At 42.4% G+C, this 17,096-nt stretch overlaps 1 protein-coding gene across 2 annotated transcripts in view; it reads right to left on the bottom strand.

Moving 5' to 3' along the window:
* Positions 1-17,096, bottom strand: part of prx (periaxin) — a 46,775-nt gene that overhangs the window by 2,453 nt on the left and 27,226 nt on the right. For both annotated transcript variants that reach the window (XM_055011914.1, XM_023292171.3), the window contains exons 6-8: positions 16,802-16,995; positions 16,488-16,714; positions 822-15,544 (exon numbers count right to left, since the gene is read on the bottom strand). In XM_055011914.1, the coding sequence (XP_054867889.1) occupies positions 822-15,544; positions 16,488-16,714; positions 16,802-16,995 (15,144 nt within the window). The remainder of the gene's footprint in view (positions 1-821; positions 15,545-16,487; positions 16,715-16,801; positions 16,996-17,096) is intronic.

Below are 17,096 nucleotides of genomic sequence, written 5' to 3'. Positions count from 1 at the left end.
CCATGAGTCATAGAAAGTCAGTAAGTCATATCAGAAAAATTTTTTCACCGTGTGAAGCACAATCTTGTTTTGAGCAAGTTCATATATTTTCATGTCCATACTGTGTGTTTTACAGGTTTGGAGGCCGTCTTTTCTGATTTTTACCCAAAAATTTAGGGCTCAGATATAATGGGAGTCAATGAGAGTTTTGGTCGACACACTCTGAGCTCTGTGGTGATTTATGAAAATACTGTAAATCTTGGTAATGGTAATGAGACTCACACTAGGTGAAAGAGGACAGAAACACCAACATTTGTATGTATAAATTATTCATGTAGAGTAGAAACTGTGAGAAGGACACAAGGTTAACTGCACTTTTTTTTTAAAAGAAGGAAGACTATGGATTTTTTTTTAAAAATCGTAAAACTTAAACTGTGACTGGGTGAAAACTGTAAAAGAAATCAAACCACGGATATGGAGGAATAACATTTAAAGCCTTGTAACCTGCTTAAACTTTGAATGAAATTTCTACTGTTAAGTATGCCGGAGCTACAGGGTTCCAAAGATTGCTTGGTTTTGGCAGATGTCCGGCCGACTTCAAAACAGTTTTTTGCAAATTTCAGAGAAAATGCATGACAAATCACTAACAAAACTCATAGCACACCATTCCTGATCAAATCGCATGTTTTGATATCTAATTTATACTAGTTTTCTCAAAGCTACAAGCCAAAAATCATGCTGGAGACTCTATAAGAACAGATGTGCTTCAATGCTTATGTTCTGACACACTCACTTATGCATAGTGTGTGCATATTGTGATCAATTCTATTTTACTTTGGTACCTGTGGAGTGTGGTTTCAGAGAGATCTTCGGGACCTTGAACCAGGAAGAAGACTCTTTTTCTTCAGACTCCCTGCTCTCCATCTCGGTCCAGCCCTGAAACTTTGTTGAGGTGAACTCCAGGAAACTGGGAGGCGACTCTGAGCTGTCCCTGTCCAGCATTTCTGTTCTGGCGTGAGATGATACTACCTCCTTCGAAGACTCCTTAGAGAAACCACCAAAGGCCATCTTGCCTGGTTTCACTTCAATGTCTCCCCTGATTTCTCCTGGTGAAGGATCTGGGTTCTCCTCCCCTGCAGACATCTTGCTGTATGGGCTGGTGAACTCTACCTTTGGAAGTTTGATTTTACCGCTGAATGTCCCTTTGTCGTCCTTGGAGCCCTTGTGAGCATCTCTTTCGCCATTCAGGCTTGAACTTGAACCTTCACCCTTGTGAGCAACATCCAATGAACCTGATTTGCCTGAAGAAAATGACACTTTTGGTAGTTTAATCTTCCCTCCCTTTGACTTCTCATCTTCCTCTCCTCCTTTTTCTGCAGCTGATTTATCTTTGGACTTCCCAAAGGTTGGTTTCATTTTGATCTTGGGCATCTTCACCTTGACATCCTCCATCTCAGCTTCAGCTGTTGCTTCCTCTTTTAGGAGGCTTGTGCTCGGAGACGGTTCATCTGTTGCTGGAGGATTCACCAAAACAAAAACAGCCTTCTTTACTTTGGGCATTTTAGGGCCCTCGTACTCGATTTCTTGCCCATAGATGTTCATCCTTCCTTCAGGAGAGGACATGGAGGGTAAAGGAACACCAAACTTTGGGATTTTGATTTTCTTGCCTTTTTCCGTTTTGTCGTCGTCTTCATCTGGGGATGTACCGATATCAAAGTCTATGTCTGGTATCCTGGGGACTTTGATTTTGGCACCTTCTACTCCTGTTCCTGCTTTCAGACTAACGCTTGGTGGCGTCACCTCTGGCCCCGAGATGTTAACACGATCTTTATGTCCGTTGTGGGTTCCAGCTTCACTGTCTGCCACTACACTTCCACCCACTTTCTTTTTTGGCATTCCAATCTTGAATTTTGTTCCTTTGACTTTAGGCCCCTTTACTTTGCCGGTGGTTCCCGTTGTGTTGAGATCCAAGTCGGGTAGCTCAACTTTTTTTCTGTCCTTCTTGCCTTCTCCTCTGTGAAGTCCGATGTCAAGTTCTAGATCTCCTTTGGGACCTTTGATATCTATCGTTGGCATCTTAAGTTTCATACCTTTGTGTTCTCCCTCAACATGCAAATGAGTTTCAACGTGAGGTCCAATGTCCAGATCTGGTGATGTGACTTGTGGCATTTTCAGCTCTCCTTCTGCCTTTGGTGTCGATATTTCCGCCTTTGGAAGTTTAACATCTGGACCTGTGACTTCCATTTCTAGAGCAGGGACTTCAATATCTTTACTTCTACCTTTAGGTAGTGAAATATCAACTTTTGGCATCTTGATGTGTGGCATTTTTATGCCTCCTCCCTCTGCCTCCATTTTCTCTGCCGGTGCATCAATATTTGCTTTTCCTTTAGGGATGGATATGCTCACATTCGGCATCTTGAACTGTCCACCATCTCCCTTAATGTCCACATCTGGACCTTCGACTGAAGGCTTTCCTTTAGGCAGAGATATGTCAACATTTGGCATTTTCATTTGAGGCATTTTGAATTTTCCTCCTGCATCTCCTTCTGCTTCAACATCTGGACCTCCAATTTTTCCTTTAGGTAGTTTTATGTCAACAGAAGGCATACTGATGTCTGGCATCTTGAATTTCCTGCCTTCTCCTTTAATTTCCACATCTGGACCTTCAACCTTTCCTTTAGGCAGAGAGATATCAATGTCTGGCATTTTCATTTGGGGTATTTTGAATTTTCCTCCTGCATCTCCTTCTGCTTCAACATCTGGACCTTCAATTTTTCCTTTAGGTAGTTTTATATCAACTGAAGGCATACTGATGTGTGGCATCTTGAATCTTCCACCTTCTCCTTTAAGCTCCACATCTGGACCTTCAACTTTCCCTTTGGGAAGAGAGATATCTACGTCTGGCATTTTCATGTGAGGTATCTTGAATTTTCCTCCTGCATCACCTTCTACTTCAGCATCTGGACCTTCAATTTTTCCTTTAGGCAGTTTTATATCAACTGAGGGCATGCTGATGTGTGGCATCTTAAATTTCCCACCTTCTCCTTTAAGTTCCACATCTGGACCTTCGATTTTCCCCTTGGGCAAAGATATGTCAACATCTGGCATCTTCATATGAGGCATTTTGAATTTTCCTCCCGCATCTCCTTCCAACTCAACATCTGGACCTTCAATTTTTCCTTTCGGCAGTTTTATATCAATTGAAGGCATACTGATGTGTGGCATCTTAAATTTCCCACCTTCTCCTTTAATGTCTACATCTGGACCTTCAACTTTCCCTTTGGGGAGAGAGATATCCATGTCTGGCATTTTCATTTGAGGCATTTTGAATTTTCCTCCTGCATCTCCCCTCATTTCAACATCTGGACCTTCAACCTTTCCTTTGGGCAATGAAATGTTAACAGAGGGCATGCTGAGATGTGGCAAGCTGAATTTTCCACCTTCACCTTTGACCTCCACATCAGGACCTTCAATTTTCCCTTTGGGAAGAGAGATATCAATATCTGGCATTTTCATGTGAGGCAATTTGAATTTTCCTCCTGCATCTCCTTCTACTTGAACGTCTGGACCTTCGATCTTCCCTTTGGGTAGTTTTATATCAATTGAAGGCATACTGATGTGTGGCATCTTAAATTTGCCACCTTCTCCTTTAAGCTCCACATCTGGACCTTCAACTTTCCCTTTAGGCAGAGATATGTCAATATTTGGCATTTTCATGTGAGGCATTTTGAATTTTCCACCTCCTTCTCCTTTTATTTCAACATCTGGACCTTCAACTTTCCCTTTGGGCAATGAAATATCAACAGAGGGCATGCTGAGATGTGGCATCTTGAATTTTCCACCTTCGCCTTTGACCTCCACATCAGGACCTTGAACTTTCCCTTCAGGTAAAGAGATGTCAAGGTCTGGCATTTTCATTTGAGGCATTTTGAATTTTCCTCCCGCATCTCCTTCTACTTTAACATCTGGACCTTCAATTTTTCCTTTCGGCAGTTTTATATCAACTGAAGGCATACTGATGTCTGGCATCTTAAATTTCCCACCTTTTCCTTTAATGTCTACATCTGGACCTTCAACTTTCTCTTTGGGGAGAGAGATATCCATGTCGGGCATTTTCATTTGAGGCATTTTGAATTTTCCTCCCGCATCTCCCTCTACATCTACCTCTGGACCTTCAAATTTTCCTTTAGGTAGTTTTATATCAACTGAAGGCATACTGATGTGTGGCATCTTGAATCTTCCACCTTCTCCTTTAAGCTCCACATCTGGACCTTCAACTTTCCCTTTGGGAAGAGAGATATCTACATCTGGCATTTTCATTTGAGGCATTTTGAATTTTCCTCCCGCATCTCCTTCGACTTTAACATCTGGACCTTCAATTTTTCCTTTCGGCAGTTTTATATCAATTGAAGGCATACTGATGTGTGGCATCTTAAATTTCCCACCTTCTCCTTTAATGTCTACATCTGGACCTTCAACTTTCCCTTTGGGAAGAGATATATCCATGTCTGGCATTTTCATTTGAGGCATTTTGAATCTTCCTTCTGCATCTCCCTTCATTTCGACATCTGGACCTTCAACCTTCCCTTTGGGCAATGAAATGTCAACAGAGGGCATGCTGAGATGTGGCATCTTGAATTTTCCACCTTTGCCTTTGACCTCCACATCAGGACCTTCAATTTTCCCTTTAGGCAGAGATATGTCAAGGTCTGGCATTTTCAGTTGAGGCATCTTGAATTTCCCTCCTGCATCTCCTTCTACTTCAACATCTGGACCTTGAATTTTTCCTTTAGGTAGTTTTATATCGACTGAGGGCATGCTGATGTGAGGCATCTTGAATTTCCCACCTTCTCCTTTGATGTCCACATCTGGACCTTCAACCTTTCCTCTAGGCAGAGAGATATCAATGTCTGGCATTTTCATATGGGGCAGTTTGAATTTTCCTCCCGCATCTCCCTCTACATCTGGACCTTCAATTTTGCCTTTGGGTAGTTTTATATCAACTGAAGGCATACTGATGTGTGACATCTTAAATCTTCCACCTTCTCCTTTAACTTCCACATCTGGACCTTCAGCTTTCCCTTTAGGCAGAGATATGTCAATATTTGGCATTTTCATGTGAGGCATTTTGAATTTTCCTCCTCCTTCTCCCTCTATTTCAACATCTGGACCTTCAATCTTCCCTTTGGGCAGTGAAATATCAACAGAGGGCATGCTGAGATGTGGCATCTTATATTTACCACCTTCTCCTTTTTCCTCCACATCTGGACCTTCAATCTTACCTTTGGGCAGAGAGACATCAAATTCTGGCATTTTCCAGTGAGGCATTTTGAATTTTCCCCCAGTACTTCCTTCTGCTTCAACATCTGGGCCTTCAGCTTTTCCTTTAGGCAGTGAAATATCAACAGAGGGCATTTTTATATGTGGCATCTTGAATTTGTCACCTTCACCTTTGATCTCCACTTCTGGTCCTTCAATCTTTCCTTTGGGCAGAGATATGTCAATATCTGGCATTTTCATTTGAGGCATTTTGAACTTTCCTCCTCCTTCAATTTCAACATCTGGTCCCTCTAATTTCCCCGTCTTTCCTCTAGATATGTCAATATTTGGCATTTTGATACCAGGTATTTTGAATTTGCCTCCCTCACCTTCTGCATCAACATCTGGCTTATTTATTTTACCAGTTTTTAGTTTTGGTAGGGTTATGTCAACAGTGGGCATTTTGACATGAGGCATTTTAAATTTGCCTCCTTCTCCATCTACTTCCACATCTGGTCCAAGAAGTTCTCCAGACTTCCCTTTGGGAAGGGATACGTCTATTGATGGCATTGTTATTTGAGGCATTTTGAATTTTCCTTCACCTCCTTTAAGCTCCACTTCTGGTCCTTCAATCTTTGGAGACTTTCCTTTTGGCAGAGACACATCCAGGTCTATTTTGGGGATGGAGACATCAATTGTTGGCATTTTTGGAATTTTGAGGTTTCCCTCATATCCTTTAATGTCTGCCTCTGAAACATCAACTTCTGCTTTGGGAAGAAGAACCTCAGTCTCTGGTGTTTTAGCTGCTGCTAGTGACAGCTCAACAGAAGGCATCTTGACTTTGGCCTTAGCTTCAACATCTCCACTAGGCTTACCTAAATCTTTTTCTTTCGAGCCAAATCCTGGCATGGAAAATTTTGGCAGTTTGAGCGTAACGTCAGGCCCATGGAAGCCTCCTTTTGCTCCAGCATCTGCTTCCAGTTTAGCATCAACATCCCGATCTGGGAGTTGAACCTTTGGTGATGACATTTTGAACTTGGGGAATTTAATTTTGTATTTTGACTTGTCTTCTGGGCCCTCAACATTGATTTCTGGCTTTGGAACTTCAATTTTCCCCTTTTTCACTTTCACATCTACATTAGGGCAAGACACAGACACATCTGTATCCTTTTTGGATAATCCAAATGAGGGCATTTTGATTTTAGGTTTCTTCATCTTGACTTTTCCATCTCCATCAAACTCAACTGACGGTGCTCTAATCTCTCCTTCCACATGTGGTGGACTGAGGGAAACATCTCCTTTGGGTCCTGATATATCAAAATCTCCACTCTTTGTCTTTGCACCAAACCTTGGAAGAGTGAACCCAGGGGCTTTGAGGGAAACATCAGGTAGCTCAAAGCTTCCCCCTGAAGAAGGCCTACCTCCCTCTGCTTTCAGAAGCTCCACTTCCACATCATCACCTTTAGGTTTGTTGAGGCCAAAGTCGAGATCCACCTTTGGAGCTGAGATGTCAACTGTTGGCAGTTTGACTGTGGGGAGCTTGAAGGAAGCACCTGGACCTTCAACAACACCTGCCTCTATGTCTGCATCCTTAACTTTCAACTTGGCTGGATTAATATCTCCCTTGAGACCAGGCATTTCCAAATCTCCTGATGCAACGGTGTCCACTTTGAGGCCTTTATCTTTCCGACCAGAGGGGAGGCTGAGGTCAAGATCAAACTTAGGCAGGTTTATGTCAAGGCTTGGCATGTGGAGTCCACCACTTTTTTTATCAATATTAACTTTTGGCCCTTTAATCTTTCCTGTTCCAGATGGCCCTTTGATATTGATATCACCCTCCACTTTCCCTGATGGAACTGAAATATCAACCGTTGGCACTGTGATCTTTCCTCCCTTCATCTCAGGTCCTTCCAGTTTGACATCACCTTCTGGTAGATTCACCTTTGGAAGTGAAACATCCAGTTTGGGCATTTTGAATTTGCCTCCTTTTACCTCAGGACCCTCAACATCCAGGTCGACTTCAGCCGTTCCTTTGGGGAGTGAAATGTCCATGTCTGGCATGTTGACTTTCCCTCCTTTAAGTTCAGGACCTTCAATGTTTACCTCGGGTCCTTTAGCTTTCATTTTAGGAAGACTGATGTCAATAGATGGCAAATGGAACTTGCCTCCTTTGCTAGAAGGTCCTTCGACTTCAATTCCTCCTCCAGCTTTTCCTTTGGGGAGTGAAATATCAATGTCTGGCATCTCAATCTTTGGTCCTTTGATGTCCGGGCCTTTTGGTAAAGACACATCGAACTTTGGCATTTTAAACTTACTGCCTTTCAGCTCAGGACCTTCAACATCAAGGTCACCTTCAACTTTTCCTTTGGTGAGTGAAATGTCCATGTCTGGCATGTTGACTTTCCCTCCTTTAAGTTCAGGACCTTCAATGTTTACCTCGGGTCCTTTAGCTTTCATTTTAGGAAGACTGATGTCAATAGATGGCAAATGGAACTTGCCTCCTTTGCTAGAAGGTCCTTCGACTTCAATTCCTCCTCCAGCTTTTCCTTTGGGGAGTGAAATATCAATGTCTGGCATCTCAATCTTTGGTCCTTTGATGTCCGGGCCTTTTGGTAAAGACACATCGAACTTTGGCATTTTAAACTTACTGCCTTTCAGCTCAGGACCTTCAACATCAAGGTCACCTTCAACTTTTCCTTTGGGGAGTGAAATGTCAAAAGTTGGCAGGTTAAACTTTCCTCCTTTAACATCAGGACCCTGGAGACTGATGTCTACCTCTGGAGACTTCATTTTAGGGAGTGACATGTCACCTTTGATGTCAGGTCCTTCAATATCAACATCGACTCCCTTTGCTTTGAATTTAGGAAGAGAAATATTAACTGAGGGCAAATGAAACTTGCCACCTTTACCGGTTTGCCCATCGATGTCAATGTCCACATCTGTCTTTGCCTCTGGAAGTGAAATATCAGCAGAAGGCATTTCGATTTTTCCTTTCACATCTGGTCCTTCCACATTGGCATCGAATTTTGGGAGACTGACTTTTGGCAAAGAAACATCAAATTTGGGCATTTTGAATTTTCCCCCTTTCACCTCAGTACCTTCCACATTTAGGTCACCCTCAACATTGGCTTTTGGGAGTGAAACATCAACAGTAGGGATTTTGATCTTTCCTCCTTTAACATCAGGACCCTCCAGACTGACATCTACATCAGGAGATTTAATTTTAGGCAGAGAAACATCAAGGGATGGCATCTTTAACTTTCCACCTTTAACTTCAGGGCCTTCAACATCTATCTCTGGTCCTTTAGCTTTCATTTTAGGAAGGTTGATGTCAATAGAGGGCAAATGGAACTTGCCTCCCTTGCCAGAAGGTCCTTCAACTTCAATTTCTCCTCCAGCTTTTCCTTTGGGGAGTGAAATATCAATGTCTGGCATCTCAATCTTAGGTCCCTTGATATCAGGGCCTTTAATTTTGACATCACCCTCCGGGAGACTCACTCTCGGTAAAGACACATCAAACTTTGGCATTTTAAACTTACCGCCCTTCACCTCAGGGCCTTCAACATTCAGGTCACCTTCAACTTTTCCTTCTGGAAGTGAAATGTCACCTTTAAGTTCAGGTCCTTCAATATCAACATCAACTCCCTTTGTTTTTATTCTAGGAAGAGAGAAATCAATTGAGGGCAAGTGAAACTTGCCTCCTCTACCAGTATTTCCCTCAATGTCAGCATCTGCCTTTACCTTTCCTTTTGGGAGTGAGACATCAATGCTTGGCATTTCAATTTTTCCTTTAATGTCAGGTCCTTCCAGTTTGACACCACCTTCTGGTAGATTCACCTTTGGAAGCGAAACATCCAGTTTGGGCATTTTGAATTTGCTTCCTTTTACCTCAGGACCCTCAACATCCAGGTCGACTTCAGCCGTTCCTTTGGGGAGTGAAATGTCCATGTCTGGCATGTTGACTTTCCCTCCTTTAAGTTCAGGACCTTCAATGTTTACCTCGGGTCCTTTAGCTTTCATTTTAGGAAGATTGATGTCAATAGAGGGCATATGGAACTTGCCTCCTTTGCTAGAAGGTCCTTCGACTTCAATTCCTCCTCCAGCTTTTCCTTTGGGGAGTGAAATATCAATGTCTGGCATCTCAATCTTTGGTCCCTTGATATCAGGGCCTTTAATTTTGACATCACCCTCCGGGAGACTCACTCTCGGTAAAGACACATCAAACTTTGGCATTTTAAACTTACTGCCCTTCACCTCAGGGCCTTCAACATTCAGGTCACCTTCAACTTTTCCTTCTGGAAGTGAAATGTCACCTTTAAGTTCAGGTCCTTCAATATCAACATCAACTCCCTTTGTTTTTATTCTAGGAAGAGAGAAATCAATTGAGGGCAAGTGAAACTCGCCTCCTCTACCAGTATTTCCCTCAATGTCAGCATCTGCCTTTACCTTTCCTTTTGGGAGTGAGACATCAATGCTTGGCATTTCAATTTTTCCTTTAATGTCAGGTCCTTCCAGTTTGACACCACCTTCTGGTAGATTCACCTTTGGAAGCGAAACATCCAGTTTGGGCATTTTGAATTTGCTTCCTTTTACCTCAGGACCCTCAACATCCAGGTCGACTTCAGCCGTTCCTTTGGGGAGTGAAATGTCCATGTCTGGCATGTTGACTTTCCCTCCTTTAAGTTCAGGACCTTCAATGTTTACCTCTGGTCCTTTAGCTTTCATTTTAGGAAGATTGATGTCAATAGAGGGCATATGGAACTTGCCTCCTTTGCTAGAAGGTCCTTCGACTTCAATTCCTCCTCCAGCTTTTCCTTTGGGGAGTGAAATATCAATGTCTGGCATCTCAATCTTTGGTCCTTTGATGTCCGGGCCTTTTGGTAAAGACACATCGAACTTTGGCATTTTAAACTTACTGCCTTTCAGCTCAGGACCTTCAACATCAAGGTCACCTTCAACTTTTCCTTTGGGGAGTGAAATGTCAAAAGTTGGCAGGTTAAACTTTCCTCCTTTAACATCAGGACCCTGGAGACTGATGTCTACCTCTGGAGACTTCATTTTAGGGAGTGACATGTCACCTTTGATGTCAGGTCCTTCAATATCAACATCGACTCCCTTTGCTTTGAATTTAGGAAGAGAAATATTAACTGAGGGCAAATGAAACTTGCCACCTTTACCGGTTTGCCCATCGATGTCAATGTACACATCTGCCTTTGCCTCTGGAAGTGAAATATCAGCAGAAGGCATTTCGATTTTTCCTTTCACATCTGGTCCTTCCACATTGGCATCGAATTTTGGGAGACTGACTTTTGGCAAAGAAACATCAAATTTGGGCATTTTGAATTTTCCCCCTTTCACCTCAGTACCTTCCACATTTAGGTCACCCTCAACATTGGCTTTTGGGAGTGAAACATCAACAGTTGGGATTTTGATCTTTCCTCCTTTAACATCAGGACCCTCCAGACTGACATCTACATCAGGAGATTTAATTTTAGGCAGAGAAACATCAAGGGATGGCATCTTTAACTTTCCACCTTTAACTTCAGGGCCTTCAACATCTATCTCTGGTCCTTTAGCTTTCATTTTAGGAAGGTTGATGTCAATAGAGGGCAAATGGAACTTGCCTCCCTTGCCAGAAGGTCCTTCAACTTCAACTTCTTCTCCAGCTTTTCCTTTGGGGAGTGAAATATCAATGTCTGGCATCTCAATCTTTGGTCCCTTGATATCGGGGCCTTTAATTTTGACATCACCCGCCGGGAGACTCACTTTTGGTAAAGACACATCAAACTTTGGCATTTTAAACTTAGTGCCCTTCACCTCAGGGCCTTCGACATTCAGGCCGCCTTCAACTTTTCCTTCTGGAAGTGAAATGTCACCTTTAAGTTCAGGTCCTTCAATATCAACATCAACTCCCTTTGTTTTTATTCTAGGAAGAGAGAAATCAATTGAGGGCAAGTGAAACTTCCCTCCTCTACCAGTATTTCCCTCAATGTCAGCATCTGCCTTTACTTTTCCTTTTGGGAATGAGACATCAATGCTTGGCATTTCAATTTTTCCTTTAATGTCAGGTCCTTCCAGTTTGATACCACCTTCTGGCAGATTCACCTTTGGAAGTGAAACATCCAGTTTGGGCATTATGAATTTGCCTCCTTTTACCTCAGGACCCTCAACATCCAGGTCGACTTCAGCCGTTCCTTTGGGAAGTGAAATGTCCATGTCTGGCATGTTGACTTTCCCTCCTTTAAGTTCAGGACCTTCAATGTTTACCTCTGGTCCTTTAGCTTTCATTTTAGGAAGATTGATGTCAATAGATGGCATATGGAAATTGCCTCCTTTGCCAGAAGGTCCTTCAACTTCAATTTCTCCTCCAGCTTTTCCTTTGGGGAGTGAAATATCAATGTCTGGCATCTCAATCTTTGGTCCTTTGATGTCTGGGCCTTTTGGTAAAGACATATCGAATTTTGGCATTTTAAACTTACTGCCTTTCAGCTCAGGACCTTCAACATCAAGGTCACCTTCAACTTTTCCTTCTGGAAGTGAAATGTCACCTTTAAGTTCCGGTCCTTCAATGTCAACATCAACTCCCTTTGTTTTTATTTTAGGAAGAGAGAAATCAATTGAAGGCAAGTGAAACTTGCCTCCTTTACCACTGTACCCTTCAGTATCTGCCATTACTTTTCCTTTTGGTAATGAAAAATCAACAGTTGGCATTTCTACATTTCCCTCTGGTAAGTTTGTTTTTGGAAACGAAATGCCAAATTTGGGCATTTTGAATTTGCCTCCTTTTACCTCAGGACCTTCAAGGCTGAGGTCGGCTTCAGCCTTTCCTTTGGGGAGTGAAAGGTCAGTGTCTGGCATGTTGATTTTTCCTCCTTTAAGTTCAGGACCTTCAATATTTACCTCTGGTCCTGTTGCTTTCATTTTAGGAAGAGTGATGTCAATAGAAGGCATATGGAACCTGCCTCCTTTGCCAGAAGGTGCATGTACTTCAATTTCTCCTCCAGCTTTTCCTTTGGGGAGTGAAATATCGATGTCTGGCATCTCAATCTTCCTGTCCTTTATGTCAGGCACTTTTAATTTGACATCACCTTCTGGAAAATTTACTTTTGGTAATGAAATATCAAACTTTGGCATTTTTGTCTTACCCCCTTTCACCTCAGGACATTCAACATTTATATCAACATCACCTTTTGCTTTTGGAAGTGAAATGTCAACATCTGGGCCCTCGAGGTTGACATCTGCCCCGGGAGATTTTATTTTTGGAAGATTAATATTGATTGAAGGCAAGTTAAACTTGCCTCCTTTAGACCCAATGTCAACATCTCCTTCTATATTTCCTTTAGGGAGTGAAATATCAACATCTGGCATCTCCATTTTCCCCTTAATCTCTGGTCCTTCCACTTTTACATCACCCTCTGGCAGATTCATCTTTGGAAGGGAAACATCAAATTTGGGCAGTTTGAATTTTCCTGTTTTTCCTTCGGGACCTTCAACATTTATGTCAGCTTTAATTTTTCCTTTAGGAAGTCCAGAATCAAGGGATGGAACTTCAATATTCCCATCTTTTCCAGAGCGAATGTCAATATCAATATCTCCTTTTGCTTTTCCTTTAGGAAGTGAGAGGTCGATTTTTGGCATTTCAAACTTTCCGCCTTTGACTTTTGGACCTTGAAAGTTCAAGTCTCTTTCTGGAAATTTTACTGCAGGAAGGTTGATGTCTGCACATGGAAGGTTGAATTTCCCTCCTTTTCCTTCACCTTCAACAGTCATATCACCTTGAAATGTTCCTCTAGGGGGTGAGATGTGAATAATTGGCTTTTTTATTTCCCCACCTTTAATTTCTGGACCCTCGATGTTGACGTCATCTTGTTTCATTTTTATTTTTGGGAGAGAAACATCAATTGAGGGCATATGAAAATGTCCTCCTTTACTTTTAGTTTCTATATCACCTTCGGCTTTTCCCTTTGGAAGTGAGATGTCAACAGAAGGTCCCTGAAGGCCAACATTTCCCTCAGGCATCTTCATCTTTGGTAGGGATACGTCAAATGAAGGCATTTTAAACCTGCCTCCTTTGCCCGAGGGTCCTTCAATATCAAGCGTACCTTCCGCTTTTCCTTTTGGAAGAGAGATATCAATTGAAGGCATGTCAATTTTCCCTCCTTTAATCTCACCTTCCTTTAAGTCTAAATTTGCCTCAGGCGGTTTAAACTCAGGTCCTTGTGTTTTGATCTGTGGCAGTGACAAAGAAGGCCTCTGGAACTTCCCTCCTTTGACTTCAGGTCCTTCAATATCAACTTCTCCTCCTCCTTTCGTCTTCGGAAGAGAGACGTCAAAAGTTGGCATCTTAAACTTGCCACCACCACTGATGCCCTTGAGCTCCATGTTGCCTTCAATGTTTGGTTTGGAAAAGTCCACATTTGGGCCTTCTAGCTCCACGTCTGCTTCAGGTAGCTTCATTTTGGGGAGGGAAATGTCCACAGAGGGCATGTTAATTTTACCTCCTTTTATCACACCGCCGCCAGTGTCAAACTGCCCCTCTATGCCTCCTTGTGGAAGAGAAATATCGACTGCAGGCATCTCAATCTTTCCACCTTTGACTTCAGGTCCCTCCAAAGCAAAGTCCCCCTCGGGTAACTTTATTTCTGGAAAACATATATCACACGACGGCATTTTAAACTTGCCTCCTTTTCCCTCGATTTCAACCTCACCCTTTGGTTTACCTTTTGGCAGAGAGATATCTACTGACAGCATTTCAGTCTCAGGTCCTTTTAGGTCAACATCAGCTCCAGATGTTCTTATCTTTGGGAGTTTAACATTGAGTGAAGGCATTTTGAACTTCCCTCCTTTTGCAGATGGACCCTCGAGTTCAATGTCGCCCTCCAGCTTTCCTTTTGGTAGAGAAATATCAACAGAAGGCACATCAAGCTCAGGTCCTTCTATGTCCACATTAACTTCTGGCTTTTTCATCTTTGGTAGAGAGACATCAAAAGTAGGCATTTTGAATTTTCCGCCCTTCCCAGTATGCCCTTCTTCGATATCCCCTTCCATTTTGCCTTTGGGTAGGGAAATATCAAGTGCAGGCATTTCAAATTTACCACCTTCAGCATCACCTGTGTTCATTTTTGGTAACGAGATGTCAAATGATGGTAACTGAAACTTTCCTTCCCCTTCGATATCAGTCGTTCCTGCTTTGGCTTTGGGAAGTGTCAGGTCTACTTTGGGCAACTTGAAACCTCCTTCCACTTCCGGTCTGCTTATGTTTACTTCTCCTTCCGGTGACTTCATTTTTGGGAGCGATATGTCAAAATCAGGCATTTTGAACTTTCCATCTCCGCCGACAAAATAATCCATATCGACGTCTTCTACTTCCGATGTCACCTTCGGGAGAGAGATATCAACAGAAGGTAGGCTGAACTTCCCTCCACCTTCTGGACATTCTATGTCCACATCAGGTGACCCCATCTTCGGCAGCGAGATGCCAACCTTTGGCATGGAGATTTTGGGCCCTTTAAAAGTTCCCTCTACCTCATCGGGAATCCTCCGCCCGGCATCCAGTTCCAAGTCAACATCTGGCACAGAGATGTCAATGGTGGGCATATTAATCAATGTCTTTCCACCTCCTTCGCACTCTGGGAGCGAAACGTCAGCTTTTCCCTTCACTTTTGGTAAAGAGATATCAATAGAAGGCATTTGAATAGATGCAGCTTTTCCTGAGAGATCACCTTCCAGCTTTGGTTTGATGATATTGCCCTCTCCATCTCCTCTGATTTCTACCTTTGGAGGTTTTATGTCTGGCATTTTCATCCCTTCAGCTTTTAGCTTGATTTCACCATCGATCTCATCTGAATGACGTGAGAGTCTAACTTTCGGTAGTTTCAACTTCGGCATTCGGAGCTTTGAATCTCCTTTTCCTTCAGCGGCATCGGCTCCTCCTTTAATGTCCATTTTAGGAGCTTTGATTTCCGCTTTCCCTGAAGGGACGGCGAACTCCACGTCAGGCGAGTTAAGTTTAGCACCTCCCTTCTCCATGTCCATGGCTTTGTCACCGGACCAACCAAACTCCACCGATGGTGGCTGGATGTTTATACTCGGGGGCTTCACCTCCACTGTTTCCAAAGAGGAGCCTGACTTTGCATGCTTGGTCTTAGGAAATGTGATCCCAAACTTGTTTCCTTTGACTTTGGTTTTCACTTTAGCTCCAGATATTTCAGAAGGAGAGACGTCCACTTGTCCCTCAAATCGTCCCGTTTCCATTTTTGCTCCTGTCTCTGCTCCAGCGTATCCTTTGGTTTTCATTTGGGGGAACCTGGAAGAACAAGTGAGGAAACAACATTATTAACTGCAATAAAGTTATATTTGGTTTAATGCTTTGTTAAGGACAACATACGTAGCAGATAATCATTTGATGTCTTTGCTATACAGGTAGCTTTGCATTACACTGCTTTGTAGAACTACTGTCAGAACTGGAGATCTGTCTTAGTGGCTCAGGTATGAAAGCTCAACGAAAATAAAGTTCTTTTCATTTTTGTGACAAAGTACTTCATATTAAAAAGTATTTGAAATGTTTTGCTGTGTACTATTGTGATATGAAGCCACATATGATTGAGAAATTATCACTGGTTGACTTGTGTGCTCACAGATGGAACATTTGATGATTGTTTCACTTTTTTTCATATTTTAACTTCACTATGTTGAGAGATTTTTTGATCTACTTGTCCAATGTTGGAGATTCTGAATCAATGCCATGATGAGAAATAACAGTGAAAATTTCAGGATTTTATCTGTAATAGTTCCGGAGATATTGTCTTTTTAACAGCCTCAAATTTTAATGCATGAATAAACGTGCTAAAAGTGGGTCGATGGGCAGTTTTTAATTTTATTTTTATTTTGAAAAATATTTCATATATTAATCTAAAATTTCACAGATAGCTTTATGCATATTCATAGTTTATGATTTAAAAACAACTGGCAAATCACAGATGATCGAGCAGAAATTCTTCTTAAAATGTGATGATATTAAATGTGATGCTCATATGGTGTAAACAACTTCAGATGAGCAAAGGAAAACAATAATTCAATTTAAAAAGCTGTCATGTATAGAATCAGTGTTTATGGTGGAGGATGGTGGGAGAGAGTCAGTCTCAATGGGGGTCTCTGGCCTTGTTGAAGAGGAAAGAAGCTGTACATGCTGTAACTGTGACCATTTCAGCATAGAAATAACCACTCGAAGATCACGTAAAAAGACCAACCTGATCCTCCTCTTTGCCTTCCCCACAGCTCCTTCTGCTTCCACCTTCGCACTCTTCCTCTGTTTGAACTTGGGCAGAGAAAACTCCACGTCCACGTCGCTCTTCTCCAGCCTGGGAGGCGTCCCTTCGATCACCAGCTCCTCCCGGCGCTTCTCCTTCAGCCTCTTCAGACCGAAGCGACCGCCTCTCTTCTTCTTGGCCTTGAACGGCTTGGTGCCCTTCACACTCTGAACAAGTTGGAAGAAAATCTTGTAAAAAATCTGCTTTATTTAAAACCACACAATTTAGTTTTGAGATCACAGACAATTAATTACCATTTTGGACATCTTGGCTTTGGGACCTTTGACCTCCACGCTGGGGACTCGAGGCCGGATGCAGATCTCAGCTCCAGGGATGGTTCTCTTCACCTGGAAACTGACCTTGTAGGGTTCTGCACACTGAAGGATCTTCAGAGCATCTTCATACCTCACATTGTCAAAGTAGACTTTGGCACTCAGCAGCTGGTCACCTTCACACAGAGAACATCGTGAATTCATGTATCCTATGTTAAATCCTGCACTGTAAATAAAAAAAAAATTGTGAAACTATCAATGATAATCTGGCAGCAAG

This window comes from Amphiprion ocellaris, chromosome 7, assembly GCF_022539595.1.
Source record: "Amphiprion ocellaris isolate individual 3 ecotype Okinawa chromosome 7, ASM2253959v1, whole genome shotgun sequence".
Classification (NCBI taxonomy): domain Eukaryota; kingdom Metazoa; phylum Chordata; class Actinopteri; family Pomacentridae; genus Amphiprion; species Amphiprion ocellaris.
This window is presented reverse-complemented; position numbering and strand designations above follow the sequence as displayed.